At 46.7% G+C, this 22718-nt stretch overlaps 1 protein-coding gene across 3 annotated transcripts in view; it reads right to left on the minus strand.

Annotated features, from left to right (window-relative positions):
- Nucleotides 1-1861: 1861 nt before the first annotated feature.
- Nucleotides 1862-22718, minus strand: part of C13H1orf116 (chromosome 13 C1orf116 homolog) — a 36416-nt gene continuing 15559 nt past the window's right edge. The window contains exons 1-4 of one of the 3 annotated variants that reach the window (XM_046683900.1): nt 17476-17627; nt 12292-12477; nt 9453-9624; nt 1862-8196 (exon numbers count right to left, since the gene is read on the minus strand). In XM_046683900.1, coding sequence (XP_046539856.1) covers nt 6641-8196; nt 9453-9624; nt 12292-12396 — 1833 coding nt within the window. In that variant the 5' untranslated portion in view covers nt 12397-12477; nt 17476-17627 and the 3' untranslated portion in view covers nt 1862-6640. Of the gene's footprint in view, nt 8197-9452; nt 9625-12291; nt 12478-17475; nt 17628-22718 lie in introns of those variants that run through there. The other 2 variants (XM_046683898.1, XM_046683899.1) reach the window with 2 other exon arrangements.

Below are 22718 nucleotides of genomic sequence, written 5' to 3' on the forward strand. Positions count from 1 at the left end.
TAAAAGAAACATCACCACGGGTCTAAAATCTGAAGTCTGTGTAAAGGTATCCTCAGAGAAGTGCCATGCCCCTCTTCCTTCTACCCTGATCTCCCATTCCCCTTTTCTTCCCACAGCTTTCCACCCACCCCTGTATTTCTTTACAGGGATTAATGTGTATCACGTTAGTTTTTGGTTTAAACTTCATGTATTTCTTTTTGCACAAATGTGCAGACACATGCATTTTCTAAGGGCCTCTTCTTTCTTCTGTGAGAGGTAGTACACTACAGATGAGAAGACAACTCTGGTTGCTGGGTGGAGAAGGGCCTGCAGGAGGGCTTGAGTGGACATGAAGAGAACACTTAGAAAGCTGCTGCGATGGTCCAGCAGAGAGATGTAGGGCGCTGGTGCACTTGTGGTGGTAGGGCAAAGAAGAAAAGAGGACAGATCTGAACAATGTTTGGAGGTGACATTGCCATGATTTGGTAACTGATTACTGAGGGCAAGGGAGAGGGCTGTGTCATGCGTGATGTTTTGGTTTCCGGCTTTACTGACTGGATGGATGCCAGTGTTGCTTACTGAAATATAGAACACTGTAAAAGGATCAGATGAGGGGTCCCCCACATAGCTCTGTGTTTGGACACGTCCAGTTCGAGGTGCCTTTGAGATGCTGAAGTGGAGATGGAGTAGGCAGCTGAGGCATGAAGCACAGAGTGGCAGTCTGAAGAGAAACTTCTCAAGCAGTTAATTCTGCCCTGGTCTTCTGCACACTTAGGTCAGGAAATGAGAGCACAGCAGCACAGGGAGATATTCCAGTCCCATGCAGAAGAACAAGAACAAAAACGCAAACTTGGTGGTCACTCCAAACTCTTCTTGCAGGAGGCTGGCTGCTCAGGGCAGGCACCCGCCAGAGGACACCCTTCCCAGTAGGGGAGGTCAGAGGCACAGGGCTGTCCCTGCTTCTTGAAGTGGAGGTGAGATGGCAGAATATTTGGGCTAGAGTTGTAACTGATTTCAAGTTACCGTAGAATGCCGATGATGCCATGTTGAACTAACTTCAACTAAATGATATCCCCACAGCCCACAAGACCGACCTGGGGCCCTGACTAATGCAGAGGAGCCCTCGCCTGAAGGGCTGGACTTGGGAGTCACTGGGAGAGAAGACCAAAGCTCTCCTCATGTCCAAGTAACTGCACAGAGCAGGGAGCAGCCAAAAGGGGCCCTGCTGAACCCCTTGGGAAGAGGATAGCGAGGTTGGTGTGAGTTGGAGGCGTAGATGTGTCATGTCTTCCTCTCCACTTTCAGGAGTGAAGGTAAGGAGGTAGAGAACTCTGGAGTCTCCAGAGCTCATTTCCACGAGACACCTCTATTCATGGATGAGAAATTGTTTGGAAAAGTCCCTTGGAGCAGATGCTCCTGAGTGTGGGTGGAGGTGAGAAGAATTTCCTGGGTGTGCTGTAACACATCGGGAGGGAAAAAGAGGAAAGAAAGAGTAGCAGGGGAGGTGGTGGCGGGCTGAGTGTGAGTGTTAGGTCCCTCAGCACCCCACACCCCAGTCTTCAGTTCAGATCTCAGAAAATCACAAAATGCTTAAAGTAGCTTGGTTTTCCACGGGAATCAAGTAAGGGCCAGGATTTTGAGTCTGGAGTGGTGGCAGTGGGATGGTGAGGGTGACACGGGGTGGGCAGTGTGCGGAGTGCGAGGGCGGGGAGGCGTGGGGAGGCCCGAAGCAGCGCACAGCTGGAGACAGGACGCAGGAGGGTCGGGAAACTGGAGGAGGGCTTCTGACTGTTTCAGGTCGAGCAATTTAGGTGTAGGCTAAGATCCATTCAGTCCTCAACGGGGACCCTTTCGACATCTGAATTACATATGTATATGATAGTAATATTAATAGAATGCATTTATTGAGCAATATGCTAAGTGTTTTTTACACGTATTACCTCCTTTGATTCTGTCCTCATAACAACTGCAACAGGTAAGGATTATTATTGCCTCTAGAGGGTTCATTCCTGTTATAATTAAGTTCAGTTTTTTATTCCATTCTTAAACTAAATAATAACTGTAGGATAGCATATAGTCCCCTGAACCACACAACAAAGGAAGTTAAAGGATGCAAAGAGAAAGAAATAGAAAAGGAAACCTGGGTGCTGAGAGCCTGGCAGCCTGAGCCTGTGCTGTTGGCCACTATGTGTTCTCAATTTCCTCCCCCCACCGCCCCCTGAACCGTCCACCCACTCGCCCATCCATCTTTCTCACCATATCTCTATCCACCTATAGACATAATTCCTCTTTAGGTGGGAGGTTGGAGTACACAGCCTAAAAGTTTCCTTCCAGCTCTCGGGTTCTGTGAGGCGTATTTTACCTTAGACTATATTGTGATTATTTTTGGCAGGGTGTTGATCTTCCTAATGAAGATCAGGGCCGGCACGGATCTAGGAGGCAGTCCAGTCAAGTCCGCCATTCTATGAGTGAGATGAAGTGACTCACTAAACCTCGCCTCGTCCCGAGCTTTGCCACGATAGCATCCTGCTTCAGATTATTTTGAACTTTGGATACACAGCAAGTGGTGATAAAGGATAACGATCCAGGTAGGCAGTGAGCAAGAGGGAAGGAGGGCCTAGAATTGGAATGTCACCTATGTTTAGCTCACTTGTATGCTAAGTCAGTGACAATCATGATGGTGATGGCCGTGGTGATGGCAATGACTCCTGCAATTCACAGGGCCCCTATGTCAGAAGGGATTGGGAGAGGTCGTCCACTATCCCCTCCTGCCTCCTGCTAACTAATGCCTGATTGATTCCTGAAAGATGCCCACCCTACTTTTTAAAAATGCCCCAGATATCTCTCCCTGATTTTAGCCAGAGTTCCCTCCTATTATATGTTTATTCTTTTCTTCCATCTTAAAATAAGTAACTATACAATAGCATTTAGTTCCCTGAACCACACAGCAAAAGGAAGTTAAAGGAAGCAAAAAGAAGCAAACTATATGGTCATGGGTAGCAAAAGATTGGTAAAGGGGAAGCTGGGTTTTGGAACAGGGAAGCTGGTTCAGCCTTCACTGAGACACAAACACCATATTCACACTGATCCCTTTCTTTTCAAATTCCAGGAATCACGGCGTGGGTGAAGTTGAGTCACCTAGAAAACGTGCCAAAGCCTAGCTGTTGCTTTGGACTATTATTCGCAGCAAGACCTCTCCCCTTTCGTCTCAGAGCTGAATTGGGTGAACTCGTGGCTTCCAACCCTTTCTACATTTGCTCCCTTTGAGAAGGAAGGAATAAGACCCAGAAGACAATACTATCCTTTATTATCTACACTATTTCAAGCACTGAGCTTTACATATTTTATATCACTTGTTCATCCCACCAATCTTGAAAGGATGGTGCTACCCCATTTTCCAGAGGAGATCTCTGAGGCTCAGGAAGTTAGAGTCCCAGGTTCCCTGATTATTAAGTGAGGGAGGTGGAATTGAGCTCAGATCTGTTATGCTCCACAGTCCCTCACGTGAGGAAGAGAGCTTGGGAGCATTTTAGCTGCATTCCTCCTTAGATTCTGACTGAGATGGACATGATTTCTCCTGCTCATCCCCCTGGTCCCCACCTCCTCTAATCTATGAGCCTATAGCTTCATATTCTGACAGCACGATCCTTTTCTTCCTACATGTATGATCATGGATCAAGGGGTGGAGTGGTTCATCTCACACGCTTACATATATTGTAGGCTCTTAAATCTTCACTTCCAGCTCTAACTCGTAACATCACCTAGGGCCTTCTCTTCAGTCTTTCACCTGTCCTGCCTTCCAGGGAATAGACATCAGCTTTTGCACACCTGCCGACCCCCAGCTTACAAAGTGGTCTCTGCCAGACCACACTTCCCACTGTGGAAGGAGGCACCTGAGAGGTGCCTGGGCCCATCCCCTGGCCTCTGTGTAGGCCAGCACGTGGGTCTGCCCCACTGAGTTGGAGAACTCTCAGGATAGCACATGAGTGGTGATCCAGAGAAGCAGCTGCCAACACATCTGAGGGCTCAGAACTACTGTGCTAGGCTGAGCAGACGCTACCTCCTATATCTGGCACCTGGTTTGCTCCCAGTGGCAGCAAGATTGCAGCAGGTACAGCAGAGATACAGGCCAATTGAAGTAGAATTGCTACTTTACGTTTTAAAATCGAATGAATGGCCTTTACAAACTTCCATCCAAAATCCTTCAAAAACAGGTGAGGACAACCCTGACCCCACTCTCACCTTCCACCTGATCAGTCTAAGCTGAAGGAAGAGCAATCCTTTATGGATATGGGAGGACAGATAAAGTTCAGGATGGGGACATTCTCACTGGGTCCACTTGCCCCTCTTCAAGATGGAGACAACTGGATTTGGATTTATTATCCTATTCTTGAATCCCAAACACCATTCTTACAGCAAAAATGCTCTTTGAAGGGTGAGGACATGGGGAAGCATGGTATCTTTAAGTAACAACGGAAGAGAACCTCTCAAATTGGGAGAATTGGGGAAATGGGCATGCCACTAGGAACGAGGACGCAGAGCAGAAGGGCAGGCTGGATGTAACTTTCATCTCGGAGAAAAGTGAACTTTACGCCATGTTGGCCAGCCTTGTGTTGATGCCAGGGCTCCAGATACCTACCAAGTCTTACCTTACAGCTAGCCCCAAGCTTCCTTCTTTATCAGGGCAATTAACAAAAAATAAAGTGATTGCTCCTCATGGTGTGTCCTGAAATATACACATGAAACAGTTCAACCAAATACAGCCTGTTGAATTGGTCCTTCAGGAGGGGGGCCTTCCCTCTTTTGGGGAGTCTGTGATAAGATGTGGCTTGGCCCTTTGTAGGAGTCCCTGTCAGCTGTGACAGACCAGGTCTTCGCCTAGGACCAGGAATAAGGTGCCAGGCTTTCAGGGTGTGTGTGAGAGTGTACATAGAAACTGTCACACCCTCATCCCACGTACCATATCAGGGTGGAGCCATTTGTTGTCCTCACCTTAACCATCTCAACATTTTCTGAAAGACTGAGCTTTGACGGTGCTGGGTCCCCAAGGTCACAGCCCAGAAATGCTCAGCAGACCCAAAGGGCACCTTGCCAGCAATGGTTCCCTTTATCTGTCCCTCATATCTGGGGATCCTGGACTCCAACCAGGTCACAGGCATGAATAACATTTATTTCCTAAGGGGAAGCAGGGGTCTGTCTAGCCATGTCTGATCTCCAAGCTTGTATTCACAAGCTCACACCACCTACCTATGTTACCCTCTGTGGACATTTTCTCAAGTTGTTCTCAAGGAATTTGGGGTTAATAATGAGTTACTATATTGCTACTTTCCAAAGATAAAATTAAAAAACACAACACCAAATATGATCCTGAACAATATTTAATCTCTGGCGTTTCAGAAGACAGTCGAGCATCTTGAAGGGCCTTAAGGTTGAGCCTTTGATAGTGACTATTGGTCCTTGGGGTGCTGTGTGGACATGCAAAAACACTGCTTGAGGAGAGGCAGCGTGCAGCGTGGAATGGGAGGCAGGAGCCCCAGCTCTGTTAGCACACGGCAGAGTGACCACGGATGAGTCACTCCCCTTCCCCAGCTGGATAGAGTTGGACAGAGCGTCTCTAAGGTCCCTCCCAGCTCTGATATTCTATGAATAACTAGCAGAGAATGCATTGTGTTGATTTCTCATAGGAACTGAAGAAATTAAAAAACTACTTGGAGCAGCATGAACACAGACTGGAACAGTCCTTTGGTATTTATAAAGCCTCGGCCTTGGGCTCCTACATCAGTGTTGGCCCATCCCTGGGGTCAGTCATGTGCAGACTGAGATAGGGAGCCAGAAGAACAGGAGTATCAGAGTCAGGGACCACCGCACAGCATATGACTGAGTTTATCAAGCCCAGGGACAAGGACCCTCCCTAGTGGAGGTGTGCCTGTGTGGTCACTTATCTTGCCTTCTCAGACCAACAAGAGCTCTTCTGCTCTCAGTCAACTAAGAGTTTTAGTTACAGGAATGTGTCCTATCCTTGGGACTGGGGACAGTGAGAAGGCAGTGGGGGAAGAGATAACAAACCAACTCCTCTTGGCCCCAGACCCTGTCCAGAAGGCCAGAACTGAGAGACGGATCCAGCAACATATAAGCCAGTCCCCATCCATTGCAGCGTTCTGGGAGACCCACATTTTGTGGGATCCAGTACTTGCCTAATGACCCTGGCACAGACATTATCTCATGTGACTTTTTTTCTCAGGCTTAGTGACTGCTCTCCACTCAGTTCTGGCTAGGCTGAACTCTACCCAGTGTAAGAAAATCTCCAACAAAGCAGAACTCAGAGCAATGACTCCTTGTGTCGTATAAATAGCTTCAGTGATATACACAGCCTATAATACACACCTCCACGTACACACACACACACACACCCTCTTGTAGAAATCATCTTCAGGATGACTCGTGCAGGCACTCGGCACAACCACTCTGAATAAAAATGTTTGCTTGGACTCAAATCTCTCCCTCTGCTTCACCTCAAGAGAGAAGAGAGCATCGGAGAGAAGCTGACCCCTGCCCAAGCCCTCAGTCGTGAGGAGGGAAAGGCTCCTGAGTGGAGCCCTGAGTCTCCTCTTATATGGCGGGGGGCAGGGAGGAGGTGGTGCTGGCGGCACTGGGGCAGTGCCTACTCCTTCAGCAGTCCCAGCTTCTTCAGAGCCTCCCTCCGATGTTCATCAGGGACGCCTTTGGGGGAGATCTTAACACTGACACAGGGGGGTCGAGGCAGCTTGTCACGGCTCTGCCCTTGGTAGGACAGGCGCTTGGAGCTCTGCTCCTGCTCCAGGTCAGCCAACTTTCCCACCTGGATAGCTGCAAAGTCCTTCCCCGTGCCCAAGGAGGCAGGGCGGGGCCGGGAATTACGTAAGACACTGGGCGAGATCTTGTTCAGGAAGGAGCCTCTTCCCAGGGAGGTGCTGGTTTGGGGGCTGGGACCTTCCTCAGCGGAGAGGTAGCTGCTCAGCCCCACGCCTGAGCGCTCCAGAGTGTTGGACTTAAAGTTCATCTGTCTCAGGCCAGGGATGTTGCTCTCCTGGAGAGTCAGCCCTGAATCTGGCCTTGGCTGAGTCAGGGGACTATTTACCCTGGGGGCCTTAGGGATAGGAATTGGCATGGATTTGGCAGCTGGAACCTGCCCTGGAGTGGGTTCCTGGGCAGGAATCAAAACCTTGCCTGGAGAAGATCCCTGAGCTGGAGCCGGAGCTGGAGCCAGAGCCTTCACGGGAGAAAGTCCCCGAGTTGGAGCAGAAGCTGGAGCCTGTCCTGCGGCTGGCACAGCTGCGGAGATGGCAGCTGGGGCTGGGGCTGGGGCAGGGGGCAGCACGCCAGGCTGCTTGGCTTTGAGGGATCTGGTGGGCTTACTTAAGTGGGGGATGGGCTCATCTTGGTCCTGGGGTAGCCCGAGCTTCTCCAGCGCCTCTCTGCGGGCTTTCCTCTGCTCCTGCAGTGAAGAGGCGACCAGGCTGGACTCTCCAGGGGCAGCCTCAGAGTGGCGGGACAGCCAATGCTGGGGATCACTGTGGAAACTGCTTCGGCTGCTCTTCAGAACAATATTAGGGGGAAGCTTCCGGGGCTTAGGGGCTGTGAGTGGAGCCAGTTGGGCATTTGGATCCCCTCCTGATGGGATGGGAGCATCTTCAACTCTCATATTTTGAGACAACATGGCAGGAAGAGGCCGGGGTTGTCCTGGTTGTGCCATTGAGTCTTTCTCATTGGCTTTTTGGGACATGGCCTCTGAAGATGTCTCCTTTCTCTTCTGGGGGCCGAGTGACCTGTGGAGCTGGGGTGTGTGGCTATTCTCCCCTGGCCCTTTGGGTAGGCTGCCTTTCCCACACTGCTTGGGCTGGGTGTCCCGGAAAGCCTCTGGTGGCGGGATGAGCGCTGGGTCCAGATCTATGGCAGCCTCCCGGGGGCCGGTCAGAGCCTGGCCGGGCCCACTGCTTTGACTGACCTGCTCTTTCTCAGGCTCTGGGGCAAGTCCCTCAGACTCCCCCAGGATGTGGCTGTTAGTCTGGATGGTGCTTCTCCCGAGGTTCTGGTTCCTGCCAATGTGGATATTTCTGGGGAGGCTGTAGGAGCCAGACCTGAGGCCCAGGCCTTGGAGCTCAGGTGGATAGGGAGAGCTGGACTGAGTCACTCTCCTTGGCTGTGGTCCTTGCTGAATGGTCGTCTCCTCTGAACGTCCTGTGAGGGTCCAGGAGGACAGGCAAAGAAGAGGGGACAAAAGTGAGAACCTTGCTGCTGAGGGAAAAGCAAATACTTCTGGAATTCTGATCTCCACTTAGCAAAGGATGGTTTTGGTTTTGTCGTTTCTTTGCTCTTAAAGGGGCAGTGCTCTTGTCTGGATATCATTTAGACTAACACATCAATACTAGCAGATTCCCTTCAACCAAGGATTAATTTTTCACAATGGTTGGGGAAAGGGCAGCCCTGGATCATTCCATGTCCTTGTCTCAGGCTCCTCCTAATGCTCCACAGATGCACCAGGGTTGGGGAGAGACTCAGGCCAGTCCCCCTCGCTATCTTGGAGCTCCCAGGTCACTGAGCCCAACAGAAGCATCGAACGTGAACAGCATGAACGGGCAATTTGCTTTTGATTTGACCAGGATCTGCCTTCTTCCACCTTCACTTTTATAAGTACCTGAATGATTCTGTAAGGCTACAGCTGTCCCCGCACCAGAGAGTCACGTGGGCTCTTTCCTTGCAGCTGGCTAGGCAGACGCATCAGGCCCACTAGGCCAGGAATTAGTCTTGGGCAGCGGGGAAGCCCCATGTCCCCATTCACTGCTCTATCTCCGGGAAGGTCTAACATTATCAATAAATATTTTCTAAATGAATGAATAAATCATTGCAGTCCTGATAGCAGTGGGACTGTCCTCAGGAGTAAAGTGCCTGCTCACCCAGGGGTACAAGGCCCCACACTCATGGCCACATTTATGTGCCATCCTGTTCCTCTTCTACTGAGCCTCAACACCACTGGCTCTCCACACTGTCTCACAAGGGCCTCGAGGAGCCACCACTGAAGTAAAGGGAGCCCTTCCCTCTTCTTATCTCCTGCAGCTGCATCCTCTGTGTCATCCAGATTAGCTCCCTAGACTGACTCAGTCTCTCCAGAGCCGTCCACCCATGCCTCCCTGATTCCTTCCCCCACCTCTTTGGTCATATGTCTTTAGAATTTCTCCATGAGAGATGGGAGCTGCTCAGATCCCCTTCCCTCCTAGCCTCTCATGCTTCATATAAAGACAGAGGAAGCTGGCTTGTCAGCAGTCCTTCCTCCCCTCCAGGGACAAGCTCTATTCTAGCTAGGAGAGTGCAGAGGAGTACGGCTGTCCCTTCTGCCTGTGACCCTTAGAACAGGGCAAACTAGGAGGGAAGTGGCCAGCAGGATGTACTGATTTTCTGGGTTTCCTGGAGGTGCTACCCCAGAGAGTCTCTCTTACCCTGGGGAGCAGGCTGGGTTATGGGCAGTGCCCGGGGACCTCGGGGAGTTGTGGCTTGCTCAGACTCGTCAGTGGACAGTCCGCTGTCAGTGTCCAAGGAGCCGATGGTCTCCTCCAGGAAGAGCAGACACTCCTTCTCTTCAGCAGACAGGAAGTCGTAGCTGCTGTCACTCTGGAGTGAGGAGAAGAAGGAGAGGGAGCTGAGAGGGAGCTCCGCAGAAACCGGCGGGGCTGAGAACCACCCGGCACTGGGGAAGGAATGCTGAGGAGCTGGAAAGCTGTCCACGATGTCACTCTGCAAACCTGCTGGAGGTGCTTCCTGAAACTGCAGGCACCAGGGAGGGCAGAGACGGTCGGGCTGTTGTCCGACTAGCACCCATCTCTGGTAGCTGGGCAGGCAGATGGCAAGGGGCCTTTCTTTTGCTCAGTCCTGGGTGGAATGCTTAGGGGCACAGATCAGAAGCAGTTCCAGGTTCTAATTCCTATTCCTCTGTGTGACCGATGTCAAGTATTTTACTTTGTGTGTCTCTGACTTAGCTCTAAGTTATATGGGCAACATAATGATTTGCCCTTAAACTTGAATGGTATTGCTTTTAACTTTTCAAAGTACTTCTGCCTATTTGATCTGGCATGTCAAGGACAGTATGAGGACAAACAGAAAATAAGGCCAAGTACTGGCTGCCGGGTCAATGAGAACAGTGGCATGACTAGCCACAGATACATTTACTAAATAATTTATACTTGACTTTGAAATGCATTCCATACAGGATTTTTTCCCCTTGTGTATTTACTTTCTTGATGGCATTTGGGTCTGGCTAACATTCAAATAAGGGTGCATTTCTTGAACAAATATTAACTTAAGGGGGGAAGGTAGAAAAATCAGATGGATATGGGGGAGGAGAAAGCAACTTGGTATTAAATATTAAGTAGATATTAAAGTAAGTCACTTTTATTATGAGAAAGCACATAGGAATATTTGGGAGAAAATGCTATGGCCGTTTCAGATGGTTTCCGCCCATGTTCTACAAGGCCAGGAAGATCCACGGAACAGTCGCTCTCTGATGTTGAAGGTTGAAGGGAAAACCAAAGGACAAATGGGAATATAAGATATTTGGCCTGAGTCCCTTCCTGGCATCTCCACCCCTCTTTCTAACATCTGAGTCACGGCATAGTTGTATATTCTCCAGACCCACTCAGATGGTGAGGGAAGACTTTGAGGCAGCCCTAAAAATATCCTGGGGGTGGGGGGAGATTGTTGTTGGAATAACCCTTCCAGTTCCCCCAGCCCCTTAAAGAGCCATCTGTCAGTCGACTGAGCGAGGCCCACATGTCAAGGGAAACCCCAAATATAGCCCTGGAAGCCCTGAAGCCCACTCCAGCGCTTCCCGGGAGAAAATCTTCTTTACTGCCCTTTTCCTCCTAAAATAGCCTTGCCAAAATAAGCCAACTCTGAATGAGTCCTTCATGGATGCTTCACTTTGAAGACCTTTAATCCCTGTCACGCTCTGTGTCCAATGGTATGGAACTCCTCATATTAGCCTCAGTCTAACAGAAGCAGAAAGATGTCTCTGTGGCCCCACCATCTAGGGTCAGAAAGAAATTATATACAGACTGCACTCTGGATTTTGTGTGCATGTGTGTGCTGGTTTTCCTACTCCATTTTTACATATCAAAACTCATTGACTATATTAAACATCCTTGACATGCAGTAGAGATCCTTCTAATCCTGAAATTTTCAAATACCTCTCTAGGATATAATGCAACAGAGTAGAAATTCTCAAAGGTTATTATGCACGTGATGAGTACCAATAACAAAGGAATGCTTACATTGAGACATAGGGCAGATTTACTCTTTCATACCAGCCTTACAACAATCGACAGTTAAATTCATGCCCAGAAAAATTACAGTTTATCACATGCCAGTCACAAATTTTAAAGATTGACACCTGAGCTAACAACTGCTGCCAATCTTGTTTTTGTTGTTTTTTTTTTCTTTTTCTTCTTCTCCCCAAATCCCCCCAGTACATAGTTGTAGATTCTAGTTGTGAGTGCCTCTGGTTGTGGCATGTGGGATGCCGTCTCAGCCTGGCCTGACGAGCGGTGCCATGTCCGTGCCCAGGATCCGAACCAGGGAAATCCTGGGCCGCCGAAGTGGAGCACGCGAACTTAACCACTAGGCCACGGGGCTGGCCCTGAGTCACAAATTTTAAACACAGTGCTTTGGAAGGTTCTCAATCTCTGCTCACAGCTAGGCTCTATCTTTTCTACACAGACACATGTACTAAGTGCTTTATACGCATCTCACTCCCTGCAAGAACTCGATGAATTCAGTGTTAATACTATCCCCTTCTTGAAACTGAGGAGACTGAAGCTTAGAGAAATTAAGTAATTTTCCCAAGGTCATACAGCTTATAAGCAGAGAACCCAGATCTGATTGTCTCCAGAACCCAGGCTCTTAATTATTCTTTTCTCTTTGATCTTTGCAAAAGCCTGAAGTAATGCTGCTCATTGCAGAGAACTTCAGGAATCCATGTGCTACAAGGATCTATGTTCTAGTTCCCACCATGACCTTGGATCATTGGCCTGCTTTCTCACCTCAACTCAACCCCTCAACCTAATGAAAACTAGGAAGAAGTCTTATTTGTCCTATTGCTCTCTGGGGTTGTCCCACCCTATTCTCTACAGAACCAGGGGTGACTCAGAAAACATCAATTGGTATGATTCACTCCCTGACAAGGAAGATAAAAGAAAGAGAAAGAGCCATGAGTAAGGACAGTGGTGGGCAGGGCAGGGCAGGTATGCAGAAAGCAGGCCAGGTCGCAGGACAGAGGGTACATACAGATTCAGAGTGGGTGGAGGTGATGCTCATCATGCTGTCGCAGCTGCTGATGCGGGTCACAGGTTCCAAGCCAGGCCCGGCTGGCCACAGCTCCCTCTCAGGCATTGCCTGAAGCAAGGTGCAGGGACGGTGAAAGGGGCTCCCAGAGGGGAAGCGAAGGGAAGTGAAGAATGTCCCAAGCCGGGCCTGAAAAGAGAAGAATCAAAGCCACGTGTAAGCCCAGCTGAGGCTCTGGCAAGGCTCTGCCCGGGCCCTGGAGCAGCAGGGCGGCAGGGACACCAAGCAAGCAGACAGCTGGAAGGGGCCTTGAAAAGCCAGTACCAAAACCCAACCCCCCAGCTTGCATGGAAGGACACGTAAGATGGCTCACATACATGCAGAAGGATGGACCTTAGGTGGTGGAGAAGTAGTTTAGTCAGAAAGGCGATTCCATCACTTCTTTTAGTCACTTTTCTCTCTGAACTAGGGGGCTTAACCTACATTTTCATTACTATAAACAATAAATATTACAGGGGTTAACAGCTTGGGTTCTGGAGGTAACTGGATCTGGGTTCAAATCACCATTTCAACCATTTACAGTTACGTGACGAGATATACTCTTTTAGTCTGTTTTCTCTCATTAAACAGGGTTAATGTCAGGATTAAATGAGAACGTTAGCACAGTTTAGGTGGTAACAAACACTCAAACACCTAATGAACAGTGAATGACTACCACTGTTCTTGTAACGAGAAAAAGACAAGATCCACCTAGGAGTAAACTAAATTGAAGTAAGGGAAACAAAAGTTTAGAAAAGGAGGGTTTGGGTTAAACGGGAGACTATATGCTTGAGAGAATGAACAGGGCCCTTAATAGTACCTACTTCATAGGGCTGTTGTGAAAATATGATGAAATACTCCATGTAAAACACTTTTTGCAGTGCATGGCCCAGTAACTGTCAGCTGCGATCACAGTCAACATCATCAACATCATCACAACCACTACAACCACAGCCACTGTCATCACCCTGGTCTGGGAGACACATGCATGGTACCCAGAGTGGTTGACACAAACCCAATTTCCCTCTTGTGTATCCCCCTCTCTGATGTTGCACTTATAATGAGGTTCCCTGACCTGTGTCAAATGAACAAGAGAAATGTCCTATGTAGCTGCCTCCTAACTCCAACTTAGAGCGGAAAAAAAAGGTCCAAGATCACTGTGCCAACAGTAAAAGCAAAGGAAGGCAGTGCCATCTTCTTTCTGAAAATCCCAAGGATTTCCATATGCCTGTTTGTGGGAAACACTCCACCAGAGTTGGAAAGGCCAGAGATGAATCTCCTATGTTAAAATGAAATTCTAGAAGAATTAAGAGTAAAAGACAGTTCCAAGGCCAAATAAAGATTCGGGGGAGAGCTAGAATTAGAATACAGTTTGTCTGATTCTGAATCCATATTTTCCCTACAACAACATGCTTTATTTTCTACCACCTTTCCTACCCTCCCAACACTAGGTAAAACGTCCTAGAAAAATGTGTTCTATTTGAGATCTTGGGACTTGGGGTTTGGATTCCAGTGCAGGTTGTCCTTTTGGCCTCTGCCAATAATTGCTTCCAGTGCCAAAGTCAGGCTTGAGTTGTGCTGGGTGAGTCAGCCTGCCAATCCTGTAGAATGGACAACCACAAGGCCTCATGGAGCTCCTCTTCTGCTTGGGAGGAGCCACTCAAGTGGGGCAGGCAGGGAGGGGCAGGGCAATGGGGAAGGAAGAGGGAACATTCCTAACGAGCTAGACACACGCAGTTCATAAGGGCTCAGAGCCTCTCAGGAGACAGAGAAGGAATCAGCGGGAACAAAGACACCAAAGAAACCCAATGATAAATCTACATCAAGTAAGATAGCTGTTAGAGTTCTTTCTTGAGGTTAGTTCCCCAATACCCAGAACCTCAAAGAAACAGAAACGTGAGAAGTCGTGTGGATGAAGTTCTGTCACCTCAGCTATCTACTCCATTAATGACTGTCTGGGTTCAGAAAGTACTAACTCATTCCTAACGTCCTGTTGGGTTGAGGCCATTATAGCAAAGGGATCCACGTTTCATTAGCCTGGGCATATAGAAGGCACACAAAAAAGTGCTGGATGAGTAAACTTGTCATCTCTTCTAATTCCATTGAGTTGAGCTGTTGGAAGTCTTCTTTTTTGGCTTCTACCCTATTACTGTAAGTTCTTCCTTAAATATTTTATTTCCTAGAGAATATATATGACTCAATGGAATTCGGGCAATGCATTCAGTCCAACAAACATTTATGATCACCTAATAGGTACAGAGTGTACAAAACTTTATAAGACGAAGGCATTGTTTCCAAGGAGTCAGTATAGATCCAAGGGTCTAGTTTTGGGCTCCAGTGTTCTTATCTGTAAAATCAGGGCAGTAAATATTGAAAGTGACTCACTACAATTAATGTAATATTCTCTGTGAATAGGTGAGCAGACACTGCCTCTTCCCTTTGGAAAATTACTACCCTTGTTCTTCCAAGTACACTTCAGACTCTACAGTGGTTTGCTGGCCTCTCCGTCCTCCCGGGGCAGCCTACCACACTCTCATTTTGGAACCAAGGATGGTCTAAGGCAGCTGGAGGAGATAGAGACAATATGAATGGCACTGCTTCAGAGAACACGGCACAGTATAGCTGACAAAGTGCTTTTAGATATGCCAACTAGATCTTCAAAATAACCTGAGAACTTGGGCAGGATGTGACATTTTCTTCATTTCACAGATGAGAAAGCTGGGGCTCTTTCCACTTCCCCTTCCTAAGGCAAGTAAGCAATGCCCTACAACTGCATACATAGGGCAGTCTGTGGATCCCCGCCCCCGCAGAGAGCATCTCAGAGACTGCCAGATGCAAGAGAGCCATGTACATAAAGAAGGGTCATTGGCTACCCTTGACAAGATCACCCTTCTCCTGCTACCTCACACTTAAACCCTGGAAATTATCTGGTTCAGCTTTATGCTTCCAGGCCAGCTTTTTGTTCCAAAAACAGATACTTTCAGAGTAAAGAAACAACAGCAAATGCCATTGAAGATCCTGTCATCAGGCACCACATAATCACTGCAGAGAGAAATCTGAACCTGAAACCAAAGCTGAATGAGCCCACGGGACTTGTACCGCATGTCCACACCTCGTTTTCCGACCCAAAGAATCTGAACTATAATAAAGTCTTCTCTGCTTCCCACCCTTCCTCTCTTCCTCACTAGCTGGCCTGCCTTCGGTGATGCATTTCCCTCCACCAATTTTATAACCTTGAAACTTAGGGGCTGTTTCAGGGCAGCCATCAAAACCCGAGGCATTTCTACCTGATAAGAAGCCTGAGAAACAAGCAAAACACTCAAGGTGAGAGTTTGGTATCTCTTAACCCTTGACCTCTCTGAGGGACTTGAGGGGAGGAGGGAATGGGTTAAGAAATATGCGCAGCCTAAGTCAGGGCCACCCGTGCAAAAGCACATTAAATATTAACTACTTCACTGAAACCAGCCAAGACTTGGATGAGGGTAAATAAATAGCATGTGGAGTTCTGGCATCTGGAGAGGGTAGGGTGGGGACAGGGCTCCAGCCCCATTCCAGTTTGGCTTCTCCGTACCTTCGAAACAGACCCAAGGCCTCCTTGTCACCCTCCTCCCATGAGCCCACCCCCATATCCTCTAAGAGCTCAGCCCCTCTCCCCAGTAGTCAAAGAGGTTTCCTATTTCTCTTAGACCTGGTATCTCTGCTTTGTGCTGGCTACCCAAAGATGTGCCTCCTAAATGAGAACTTCCTATCAAAAACGTCAGGAAGACGAAAAGCTGCGTGCTGTGTGTACCCCTCTCCATGAGCACACAGGCAAGTTCCTTTGTGTGGTTAGGCAATGTTACAATCTCCCCTTTCACCAGTGGGCGTGAGGGAAAAGTTGGCTGAAATATCTTCTACACGAAAAGCTTTGTTCAACACTGCAGGGTATCTTTACTGCTGACAGGGTCACCATCCGCGGGAGGCCTCAGTCAGTGAGTTTGGTGGGTTGTTCTGTGGTGTGGGCTAAGCTAACGCCTACAGCTCCAGTTGCCAGGACTGGAAACCCAATATATTCACTCAAAGCTTAGGTGCGCCAGGCCCAGGAGCCTGGCACTGGGGTCTTCCCACTTCCCTCTTTCCTGCAGCAGGAGGAAAAGAGGCAAAGTGAGGGAGCAGAGCACTAACCTCCCAAAGTGGATAAGGGAGAGCTGACTTGCTACTCTGATCTGACCTCCACATCCAGCTTCTGTGTGCAGGGAAACCTGCCACACAGACTACTACTGGGAACCTGACGGAAAACAACGAAAAACCGCTACACGGTTTTGGTTGTCCTCTCTGGACTCTGCCACACTACTTTGGCCTGAGCCCCACTTGGAACTCCTACCAGACTTGACATGCCACTGTGAAATATTAACGCAGGTGAGGCCCCAGCAGAGCCGAGTAGCTTTCTGTTTGCCAGTCTCTGTGTCTATTAACAGGTAAAGTCGGAAAATTAATTGAGTTGAACCCAAATAAACTTGACTTCGCAACTAGATTATCCCCGGCTTTTCCAAGGATGAGCTGGTAGTCTGAGTTGGAGTTTTCCCAATGTAACCAAATCTCATACCCCGTTACAAACGACCTAGCACAGCTCACACCTTCCACAGCTGTCCACTGAGAGCTCCATTATCACACTACCATTACTGTACATACACACCCTGCACCTTTTATTTAAATAAAGATAGACATTGAGTTGATAAAGCCATGGGAGAATTTCCTGTTAGCAATGCAATGGAAGATCAAGGCACCCTTCTCTCCTGGGCAACCCTCCATTTTGCCTCTCTCTACTCCAACTATTCTTTTCCAAAATCACAACTCAATTTCAATTGCTCAGAGATGGGAATTTCCAAAACAAACCTATTTTCTTTCTTGTTGTCTGCATAATATGCTTATCCAACCTAAACCGGCAGATGAAAAAAAACGTGTTCTAGCCCTGGTCTCCACAAAACCACTCCAATCAAGAAGCTACCAACTTACTCTTAGCTGATGCTGGACTCAGAGCTGAGGAACAGAGAGGACAGGCCCCCAGCTGGGGCTTACAGGGCTGCCCACAACCCTGTAGCTCCAGCTTCCCACGAAGCCCCCGCTCTCGCTGCACAATAAGCGATAGTTGGTTAGTGATTAACTCACCTTCACTGGGTAGGGGCTGAAGAGAGAAAAGGAATACCCTTATATTTCAAAGGGCCGAGACGAGACAGAGCCTGCTTCCCCTGCCGCCTACTGTTTCCTCCTTTTGACCTCCTCCTGACTCACCTGGACAGGTAAATGCTTCATCTGTGCTGCCTTACCCCACCCTGCCACTGCCTCTCAGCCAATCCCAGCCCTCCCTCCCTACTTCTCATTCCAGCTGTTTCTCCAGGGAGGGCGTGGGAGAGGAATGAGCAGGGCGGTGCTCCTCTCTGCCAATCATCTCTTGCCCTCCCCTTCCTCTGTTTAGAGCCAATAAAGAGCCCTTTAAAAAAAAAAAAGGAAGAAAAAGGAGGGCTGGAAGGAGAGCAGACAGGTTTGGGCTGAGACTGGAAGGAGAGTTGGCAGGGAGGGAGTAGGCAAAAAATATTATTATTAAATCTTGATATAAAGAAACACTGGGCAGTATGCTTTCCTATGTGTCTTTTTGAAACCGTCTAGAACTGCTATCTTCCACTTGGAGCTAAGTATTCCTCTGATTTCTCCAAGTTAAAATCCTTGGCCAGTTTTGCTAATAGCTTTTCTAGCCGTTCAGGATCACTTTCATCCTTGAGCCTTTTCCTGGCAGCTCATAATTCTAGCCATTCCACTTGGGACCGCTGAAAAAGGTGTCTGAGGGTAGGGCTGCTGGAGCTGAGACACCCTTGCCCCACCACTTGCCAACGAACTTCTTGGCCTCATTTATTTCTGGGGGAAATGAAACCATTTTCTTCCCCAAGAAGTCCCAGTCCTGACGAAAAAGTGACTGGACAGCCTCGAAGGAGGGAACGTGCATGCTGTCATTTGGGTTTCTGGTCTCTTTTAGCTGTTCATGGAAGGTAGTAATGAATATTAAGAAATAAAAACAAAATAAGCTACCAACCAGTTTAGCAACTCCCGTCTCCTTCCATGGGCAGATTTTTGGCACCTGTAGTTAAACCAACCTGAAGAGAGTGGGGAGAAAAGAGCAGGTGGGAGAATCCAATGCTTGCAGGAAGAAATCTCCCTTCAAGTAGGGAGGCCACTTTTACCAGATACGACTTTTGCCTGGAAACTGGTTTTTCCTGGGTGTAGGTTATTCTTGATACCAAAAGAGTAGAAAGAAAAATTAAAATCAATGCACATAATATGCCAACATTTATTAAGCTCTTACTATACACTACGTATTGTACCGTGCTAAGTATTTTCATACATCATTTCATTTAATCTTTATTTCAACTTTAAAATGTGGGCACTGTTTATATACCACTTTTACAAGGAGGTTAAATAACTTGCCCCAAATCACGTCACTAGGAGGTGGCAGAGCGGGGCTTTCAGTTCAGACTGTCTGACATCGTTTGCCATGTGCAGTATAATGCCAGTCAGCCTTCATTTTGGAGACTATCCCAAGTAGGAAACATGAAATACAGATAATTTGCAGGTATAATTCGGACAATTAAATTCCTCCTTACGCATCTCATTTCTATCTTGTAGCTATTCATATCTTTTATAACAAGGTGACACACAGCTTTCATTTTTCTCTTTCTATGATCATAGTTGGGCAGGAAATAAGAAGTGCAATGATCCTGGGGCCACAAAGAGGTGGGGCAGGACTAGTGAGGAGGAAGGAGGTTTGAGGAAGCCGGGGATAGCCCAGGACCCTGTCAGCGGCATGCAGAGAACAGAGCTCTCTGAGCATTTAAGGGCAACGATGTGTCATTCAAATATGTCTGATGTCATAATACTAACGAAACAGGAAAGGCATCTGTAAACCAGGAGTTCAATGCAACTAGAGTTACACTCATGGAGGAAGTCATTGAAGCTGATCCAGCTTCAAAGGTGTGTGATTTGAATATTTGCTTTAAAAATGAATTGCCTTATGAGCATTAACCTCAAAGATGATAATAAGCATAGTCTTGTTGGTGAACAGACACAGTTTTTCAGTTTATAATAAAATTAGGATAATAAGGAAGTGTCCCTGTCTTTTCCTAGGTAGAAGTAGGAACATAGAACATGGAGAAAACGATCTTTCTGTTCCTCTCTTTCCTTTTAGACATCTCTTTTTGAAAACTGTGAAATATTTCAGGTACTCTGGCATAACAAACAGCAATGTACCTAACACCCCATTCAAAAAATAGAATCTTGACATCACAATTGAAGTTGCTTACAAGCTTTACCCCAACTCCCCTCATGGCTCCTCAAAACACACATATATTCCAGCTGACTATATCACTATTCTGAACTTGGTGTTTTTTATTCTCCATATCTTTAATGTTTTCGTTGGAATCTTTCTTATTTTTGCTTGGAAAAATATCAAGTCTCTAAGCTTCCAAGAGAAGTGGGAAGGAGGCCTGGGCTAGGGAGAAGAGAGGAATTCCAGTCACAAACACCTGAGAGACTAAGGCTTACCGGTTGATGTGGGTCATCATTTAATGAGGAATGTGTGTCATTGTTCCTTGTACATGAATTCTTGTTTGATGACCGACTGTGAAATCTAATTACTGGCCAGCTCACCTGACTCATCTAAGGCCACACTCCTCTGTCCCTGTGTGCTGAGATGCCATCATCTCCTTGACCGTCAGAAATTAGTTTACTATTTCCTTTCTCAGTATACCTCCCCACGGAAGCGTCTCACTTCCCCTACACACACACACACACACACACACACCACTTCAAAACCGAATATACCACAGACAGTCACTGGCCAATCTCTCCTCTTTGGGCCCTTTATAAAGTTGGACTCTGCAAAATAGAGTGAACCTCTATTCCAACCATTCATGATACTTATTCATTCACATTACAGTCATGTCCTATCGTGTCTTTCTTCTCCTTTTCCAAAGAACAGATGAAATTACTTTGAGCAGGTGCTATCACCATCCCTAGGAAACACTGGGCGCCCACTGTGTTCATGTATTGGACATGATACTACATATGCTGGGTCTCTGAGTGTACTCTGACATATCCGGGAGAGGAAAGGTTTTACTCCTCAAGTAGTAGCAAGAACTTGCTTTAAAGAGAAACAGCTGCAGAAAGATTCAGGTGATTACAATTTGACTATAAGCCGTGGAATTGATAGACCAGATTAAGACATCAAACAGATCACCAAGTTCTCACCAAGGTGATATCAGAGTTAAGCCTAAAATAATTAGATGGGAACTAAAGGGTGTAATTAAGTAGATTTGGATGAAGGAGTTCTGAAATTATTTAATCATTAAATAGATCCTGGGAGCAGCTTTTTTTCTCTCTTTTTTTGGGAGCATCTACGATGGAAATTTAGCCCATCTCCCATGGAAATTTAGAGGATTCAGCTGTTCTTTTCCTCCGAGTTCTAATAAAAGTTTGACGGCTGAGACCATTTATTAGCATCTGAGAGTTTTGTAAGGAACGCCAAACTGTAACATGTTCAAAATTGAACTCACTTGCCCCTACCCCTCAAACCTGTCCTCTCTCCTCCGTCCCCATACCAGCTATTGCATCCCCCTGCTCTCACCCAGACTCACCAGCTCACAGCAACCCTCCTGTATCTCCTGTAAGATTGCTCTCGTATCTGTTTCCAGTACTTCATCCTCTCTACTCTGGGTCAAGACTTCACTATCTGTAGCATCACGGGCTGTTAAAGATGGAGGAGACTACAGAAATTCCTTGTTTCACATCTTCCATTTTATAGATGCACACCTGAGTTGTTATTCCTCTCAAAATACTTTGACGTATTTTCATAGCATTCAGGATGAAATTCAAAGTCCCCATATGACATAAAAAAGACCGTCATGAGCTGGCCCTACATGCTTCTATGGTCACATGTTCATTCATATTCTTTACTACGGTCACCTCTAATTTTTCTGAAACTGCCATGCTTTCATGCTTCTGAGCCTTTGCACATGCAGTACCCTTTGCTTAGACCCACTCCCACCTGTCCTCCTGGCTTAGTGTTATCCTTCCTTCAAGGTTGAGCTCAAGTACCACCTTCTTTTGGAATAGGATGTTAGGGGCTGCTTCACTGTAATCTCTTAACACAATGTACATATCTCTAGATTTAATTCACTAGGATGTAACTGTCCTCTTTCTTTGTAAAATTTGAATTCATGAAAGGCATCAAATTTTTCTATGTATAACTCTTCTATTCTATTGTAGTCATTATATATTAATTCCAAAACCCATGATGAACTTTTGGACAATTGAAGTTCTGTACTTAAGAAACTTGCCTTAAAAAATTCATTTTTTGAGATCTTGTTGGTAGATAATCCATACTACAATTTTGCTGTTGTTTTTTCCTAAATCTTGTCCTTTGACATACTGTTAAAATGTGGATTTCTCTTAGAAGTAATAGGCATCGGCTCATCAGAATTGTTTTCAGAGGTTTTTGACCTTGTGCTGTGATGAATTTACCTGTGAGTCTGAGATACTATGAAGGCCCCCAGTTGGTGATGCTTTACATTGTAATGATTTAAAACATACCTGGCAATGGGCTGACTGATTTCCTTTATCTTTCTTAAAATACTTCTAACATTCCTTATGTTCTTTACTTAGTTTTAATAGTATTTACAAAGAACTGTAGCTTATAGCAAATATTCAACACTGGAAAATGCCAGGGAATATTATTGGATAAGACTGGATTTCCCAGCAAGCTCCTAATAGCTGTACACAGAATAATTTGTTGAAATTGCCAATTTAAGAATTTATTTTGCTTCTCAAACTTATTTCTTGGAACACCCTTCATAGAATTTGCATTAAGTATACAATAATGTATTAATATTTATTTTATTCATTGTTAGCAGTAGACAAGGCCATGGAATACACACTTATAATATGCCAACAGTTATAAGCAAGACAGACTGATGAGACTGTAGCCACTCCTCTCCCACCTGCTAGCGTCCCGGTTCCCAGAAATGTTGACTTTAACCTTCTGCTCCACATTCGCATTTCCTGCTCTTGCTTTTGATTTGTTAACATTGGATTTCTTCAAACCACTAATATCTCTTGTCACACAACAAGCAGATTGGCACCACTATAAACTCATGAATAACAACCTCAAATGGGTACTCTACACTGCCAGGCAATTACCACATTTCTCTAGGAAGCTGGATCTCACATTTTCCAAAACCACTTTTTCTTCTTTCTCCACAAACTTTCCACTTCTCTTTCGCTCCTTTCATTTTCAGATAATGACTTTGCCACAAAATCTGAAAAAATTCAGTAAGAAAGCAGCAGCCAAGAGGCAGGAACTCTAC

Source organism: Equus quagga, chromosome 13 (assembly GCF_021613505.1).
Source record: "Equus quagga isolate Etosha38 chromosome 13, UCLA_HA_Equagga_1.0, whole genome shotgun sequence".
Classification (NCBI taxonomy): Eukaryota; Metazoa; Chordata; class Mammalia; order Perissodactyla; family Equidae; genus Equus; species Equus quagga.